This window comes from Entelurus aequoreus, linkage group LG22 (assembly GCF_033978785.1).
Source record: "Entelurus aequoreus isolate RoL-2023_Sb linkage group LG22, RoL_Eaeq_v1.1, whole genome shotgun sequence".
Lineage (NCBI taxonomy): Eukaryota > Metazoa > Chordata > Actinopteri > Syngnathiformes > Syngnathidae > Entelurus > Entelurus aequoreus.
Window position 1 is genome coordinate 10,668,154 of NC_084752.1, and position 6,828 is coordinate 10,674,981.

A 6,828-nucleotide genomic window follows, 5' to 3' on the forward strand; every position below is an offset into this window, starting at 1 on the left:
CTTTTTATAATAAAATATCAGTGAATTAGTATATACAACAGTTTTGTAATATGTAATTAATTAATTCAGTCATTATTAATATACTGAGATGAAGAATATCTTATTTTCAATAAGGTTGAAAGTATTTCTCATAATTCTTCTTCTTTGTACTTTGTAAGCACTATTATTTTGAACAACCTCTTAAACTGGATCATATCAGTACAATGTTTAACTTCTTTACTTAATACATTCCATCATTTAATTCCACATCATTTTAGCTGTTCGCAATTTTTCCAAATCATCAAACGTTAATATTTTTGACTCTATAAATAAAGTGTTTGTATGTTCTCTATATCCAACATTATGTATCAGTCTATTTAGTTTTTTTTGTAACACGGTTAACGAATGTAGCGCACATTTGTAGTTATTTCCCCACATTTCTGCACAATAACTCAGATATGGTAATACTACAGTAGCGAGCAGTAGAGAATGTGAAGTGATTTGTTAAACCAAATATGGTGTGTTTTTTTCCATATACAACAACCTATCTGGACTCGATAAGAGAATCGATAAGGAATCGGTTCGATAAGAGGATTCGATAATAGGCTCGAACTCGATCATTTCTTATCAAACATCATCCCTATTAATATGTCACACAATTTTATAGATTGCACACGTTGTTTAGCGCGTGCTATTAAGATCTTAGTATCTTCATTAGGTTTTGATGTTCAGAAGAGGTGCCACAAATGAGAGAAACGAGAGCGGATGTGTGTGTGTCAAAAACACATGCTTAGATTTTGATGGACAACGCCCAAACAACTTCACCAGGGAGAGGCAGCGAGGTAGACAAAAAGCATGTGTCTAGCGCAGGGGCGCCCATTATGTCGATGGCGAGCTACCAGTCGATGGCGGAGGGTGTGTCAGTCGATTGCCAGCAAGGCATTAAAAAAATAGACCTAAAAATCAGCGATCATCAATTGCCACTTGATTGACATTCACGGCACCCGAGGGTCTTGTGAGATGACGCTCATTATTAAGAAAAAATGACCGACAGGAAGGCGAGAAACACTTTTTTATTTCAACAGACTCTCGCGCCGTACCTGCCGTCAAAACTCTAAAGACCGACTGCACGGTTCCGATCTTCACAATGAAAGCCCCGCTTCATCCTGCCTGCGCTAACAAAATAAGAGTATCAGAAAGCTAGCAAGCTACGGAGTTTGCCGCCAATGTATTTCTTGTAAAGTGTATAAAAAGGAGTATGGAAGCTGGACTAATAAGATGCCAAAAAGCAACCACTTTCATGTGGTATTGGACAGAAAGGGGGACTTTTTTTCTCCTCCATTTGAAAATGTGGACGTTATCATCACTACTGTCTGATTCCAATCAATGCAAGTCATCAGACTCAGGTAATACACTAACTTATATTCTTGTCTTCATGAAAGAAAGGTGTTAAACATGCGTGTATTATCATTAAACACCTTTAACTTGTTAACAAAAACGTCTCTTTCATAAATAAATAATATAAATTATATATGTGTACAGCTCTGGTAATGGGTACATTCGCACCCACCTGCACAAATGTACTTCAAAATGTAGCAATCAAAATAAATATGACTTTTTTTTTTGTTTACTAGGGCATGCATATATAATATGCATTAGTTTGATCATTTAAAATCAACGATAATAAAAAAGGAGATGCTTGGAAATAGCATAAAAATGCCCCAAAAACTTGGAAAAACACGATTCATAGCGTTACTTTTTGGTGTAACCATCATGAGCGTTCTGTTCAGGTATATTTCTTTTATATTTTGATAAATCATCATATTTATGTGTTACTAAATTTAAATAGGTATTGATCAATCTTTAAGCTGTGTGTATTTGATTTCAGTTTGCCTTTGACATCTTATTTAGAATTGTAGTTGAAACTTTTACAACCTTGTGTTGCGCTCATGATGGCGTAACCAAACTAGATTTCATTTAATGATCTTATTTTGAATATTTATTCCCTTTTTTACATTTAGTATATTTAAATATTCATTTATAAACATTGAATATATTTCAAATATCAATAAAATGCAATTGCCTTCATCTTATAGGGTAATGTTTAGTTACACCAAGTCATGAGCGTAACACTAAGCTTCATCACTTTGACTTTTAATATCTCTAATTCTGGTGGTGTTTTATGCTTTTTTTCTTTTTGGAACATGTACTATACATATAATACAATAAAGTCCCATATAAAAATATGTTTCTAGCAATACTTTAATTTTGCCTTTGAAAGTAACACTCCATTAGTGGAGCTGCACACATATATGAATGAGGTAGATCCCCCCGACTTGGTCAACTGAAAAGTAGCTCGCCTGCAAAAAAATGGTGTGCACCCCCTGGTCTAGCGGGACCATCCAGAGAAAGGGTGCCAGACTTTGTAGGGCACAGTCTTTTCTCAAGCTTTGGTATTGAAACTATTTGTCCCATTTCTAGAATAAATTATTAATCTTCAATTCTAGTGTCCTCACCTTTTTATTGACAAGCCCTGAGAACAAAAAAGACCCTAGGAGGACTTCGCCCCTTAAAATGGAAGATCCAAACATGGTGAAAATGATGATTAGTCAAAATGTACTGGGAAGTTGGGGGCATTGAAGAAAGTTACAAGGCCGCACATGATTTGTGGCAATTGGCCGAACTTGCGTAATTTGGCCCGATCGCAACATTGCAAATTCCAGGAAGATCTGAGCAGTCAATATGAAACAGACCGGTATGTGGGGTTCCTCCAGCTTCTTCGTCAGCATCAAGCTGTCGGCTCAAATCATCTGCAGGTTCTGATCTCGGCTCATCCTGTGAGAACAATCGCCAAAGAACATCATGCTCAAAACTGATCATAACGCCAATGCTAGCCATGATGCATTCGCTTCCAAAAGTATTTGTTCTATTTGACTGTAAGGTCAACTTCATGCTAAATTGAAGATGAACATTTTAGTACAAATTGCGTGTGAACGCTGAAGAGCTGAAACTGGTTTAAAATACTGGGGAATAGGGTGTGGAATTAGAAGAGAAAAAAACGTTTAGCAGCCTGGGATGTTTAGATTGGGTCGAGGGAAAAATACTTTTCAGTTCGGCCAAGGATCCAAGGAAAACCTGGAATTTCGTAATGCAGAAAATAGATTGTTTTAATCAGTTGAGGGATGTGAAAGTACTTGGAATTCTTAAAGGGGAACAGCATTTTTTTTTTGGAATGTTGCCGATCGTTCAAAATAATTATGAAAGACACAACGACGGATGGATTTTTTTTTTTTGATGCATTCTAAATATTAAACAAATGTAAATAAAAGTCTGCTTACAGTGGAGCCAATGGGAGGTCCTCTATTCCGCCCATAAAATCCAAAAAATAAACATTCAAAAAGCGTCAACAATACTCACATTTCGTGACTTAATAGTAGTCGTGATATTGTTATTATAAGCGCTAACACAGACAAACTATTTATAGCAGCGCCGCGATCACTTCTGTCTGTCCCTATGTTTACATCATCTTAGAGTGGTCTGCTGTTTCCTCGCTTCCCTGCTCCTTGGAAGTTTATTGTAGATCATAAATCGTGCCTCTCACCTAGAAAGTAGATGACTGAGGATAAAATCCAACAAGTTGGGACACACTTTGACAATCATTTTAGACCTGGAACTGGTGAGAACGATACGAAAAGATGCTTGGTTTCCCCCCCCCCCCCCCTCGTTCTTTGCAAAAATGATGAGACATTCTTCATCTAAATGAGAATATATTAACATCCTGGCAGTCGGCATTCTAATGACAGCAGACATTGTACAGCAAGTTATGTTTTATTGTGTATGTTAACTCTCATAAAGTCTGCTGTGAGTAAAAATCAGTCATGAAGAAACAAAAGCCAACGTTGTGATGCATTTTAGAAATTAATGTGCTGCATATTCCTAAAATTAAATGTTATTACAAATGCGCCATACATTACATATATACTTACATCATATGCATATACTGTATGTAAAAAAAAAATTGTATATATATATATATATATATATATATATATATATATATGTGTATATATATATATATATATATATATGTGTGTGTGTGTGTATATATATATATATATATATATATATATATATATATATATATACATACATATGTATATGTGTATATATGTATATATGTATATATATGTATATATATATATATATATATATATATATACATATATGTGTGTGTGTATATATATATATATATATATATATATATATATATATATATATATATATATATATATATATATATATATATATATATATATATATATACGCTCCATTGTAATTGGACTTTTGACCGCATTTATTTAATATTTAGAATGCATTAAAAAAAACATTCCATCGTCATGTCTCCCATAATGATTGTAAACAATAAGCAAAATTCCTCCCAAAAAAGTGCAGTTCCTCCTTAAGATCGAAGAACATTTCTGTTTGGGAGAATATGGAATTTGTAAAAAAGTGAGTATTTTGGGCATGTGGGGGGAAAATGTGACATTGGTCTTAAATGAGCTGAACATTTTGACAGTGGAATGATATCAATGGTTGAGCAATGTGGAAGGAGGAGAGTGAAATAGAGAAGTGCTCTTCAGCATTCACCTAATTAGTCAAAAAATGTCAAAAGCAATTATATCCTGGAGACGTTACTAATAGCCCTTGAGGCGTCTATTATTTGTTAAAAAAGCAAAAGAAAAAACACATTTACCTGTTGTGAAAGATGCACATCCTGCTGCTCTTCTATTCTTTCTTCTGCAGCTTTCATTCTCGCCACACCTTTTAACTGGTCCTCAGCATTTTCCACAACTTCTAACTGGTCTTCAACGTTCTCCACATCTCCTAGCTGGTCTCCAGTGCTCTCCGAAGCTCCTGAAAGGTCCTCAACGTTCTCCGCATCTCCTAGCTGGTCTCCAGCGTTCCACACACCTCCTAACAGGTCTTCAGGATGCTCTACAACTTCTAACTGGTCTTCAGCATTCTCCACATCTTCTAACTGGTCTTCAAAGTTTTCCACACTTCCTAACTGGTCTTCAAAGTTATCTACATCTTCCAACTGGTCTTCAAAGTTCTCCACACCTAACTGGTTTTCAGCATTCCCCACACCTTCTAACTGGTCTTCAGTATTCTCCACAACTTCTAACTGGTTATCAACATGCTCCACACCTAACTGATCAACATCGTTCTCCACAACTTCTAACTGGTCTTCACCATTATCCACACTTCCTAACTGGTCTTCAAAGTTTTCCACACTTCCTAACTGGTCTTCGAAGTTATCCACACCTTCCAACTGGTCTTCAAAGTTCTCCACACCTAACTGGTTTTCAGCATTACCCACACCTTCTAACTGGTCTTCACCATTATCCACACTTCCTAACTGGTCTTCACCATTATCCACACTTCCTGGCTGGTCTTCAAAGTTTTCCGCTCCTTCCAACTGGTCTTCAAAGTTCTCCACACCCTCTAACTGGTTTTCAGCATCCCCCACACCTTCTAACTGGTCTTCAACATTTCCCAAACTTCCTGACTGGTCTTCAGCATTCTCCATCGGGACTAAAAAGAAGGTAGACACATTGTAAACATTATGAACAGTAGGGGTGTGGGAAAGAATCTATTCGAATTCGAATCGCGATTCTAACGTTGTGCGATTCAGAATCGATTCTCATTTTTAAAAAATCAATTTTTATTTTTTTATTTTTTTTTTAATTTATTTTAATTTTTTTTAAATTAATTAATCCAACAAAACAATACACAGCAATACCATAACAATGCAATCAAATTCCAAAACCAAACCCGACCCAGCAACACTTCCAAATCGTGATTTATTTTAGCTCCACAAAGGCAAGAAACCACCCAAGATTGTAATTGTCAGAATGATACACACACAGAAACAATATATAAATATGCAGCCATGATCATATTAAAACTTAGTACTTACCAGTCTGTTTTCTGTTGGTTTACGTTTGATGTATGTTTTAACTGTTCGTAGTTGCCAAGTGACATACGATACTACAAAATGTCACATTTTTAAAGAGTGACATCATAAAGAAGTACAACACCACTGACCTATGAACGTGTGACATTTTGCAGAAATCACACAACAAGAACTCACCACAGCATGCATACTTTTTTTTGAAATAATCGGCAAGTAATAGTGTTTATATATGTCAATGTTATAACTGTCTTTGCTTTTAGTGACGGTACGGTGGTTCCTCAAATTAGGTGCGGAACAAAGCTTGTAAAACAAAACACCTCAACTCAGATCTGCCCATTTAAATTTAATAAAATCAATTTAATCCGTACTTGGCCCCCCCCAAAACGCCACAATTTTATGCAGGAAAAACAAACCAGGAACCAGGAACAGGCAAACTGGAAGCAGAGAACCAATGTATGATCCTGTAACTACTTGGTATTGGATCGATACCCACATGTGTGGTATCATCCAAAACTAAGTTAAAGTATCAAACAATAAAAGAATAAGTGATTACTACATTTTAACAGAAGTGTAGATAGAACATGTTAAAAGAGAAAATAAGCAGTTATTAACAGTAAATGAACAAGTAGATGAATAATTCATTTTCTACCAGTTGTCCTTAATAATGTTGACAAAATAATAGAATGATAAATCCAATCCAATCCAATCCACTTTATTTGCTGCACAGCCATATTAAAATCAATATTAAAACCAATATTAAAAACAATATTAAAAACAATATTAAAAACATTATGCTCCACCAATGACTGAATAAAAACAAAAAATAAATAAATATAAAAACAATATAAAAATAATTATGATTAAAAACTATT

The 6,828-nt window shown here is 35.0% G+C and overlaps 1 protein-coding gene across 1 annotated transcript in view; it reads right to left on the reverse strand.

Moving 5' to 3' along the window:
- The window catches only part of LOC133639364 (coiled-coil domain-containing protein 40-like), a 53,962-nt gene extending 47,928 nt beyond the window's left edge, over positions 1–6,034 (reverse strand). Inside the window, exons 1-3 of the mRNA XM_062032619.1 lie at positions 5,960–6,034; positions 4,733–5,574; positions 2,733–2,814 (exon numbers count right to left, since the gene is read on the reverse strand). Coding sequence (XP_061888603.1) covers positions 2,733–2,814; positions 4,733–5,569 — 919 coding nt within the window. The 5' untranslated portion in view covers positions 5,570–5,574; positions 5,960–6,034. The remainder of the gene's footprint in view (positions 1–2,732; positions 2,815–4,732; positions 5,575–5,959) is intronic.
- Between the last annotated feature and the right edge of the window lie 794 nt (positions 6,035–6,828).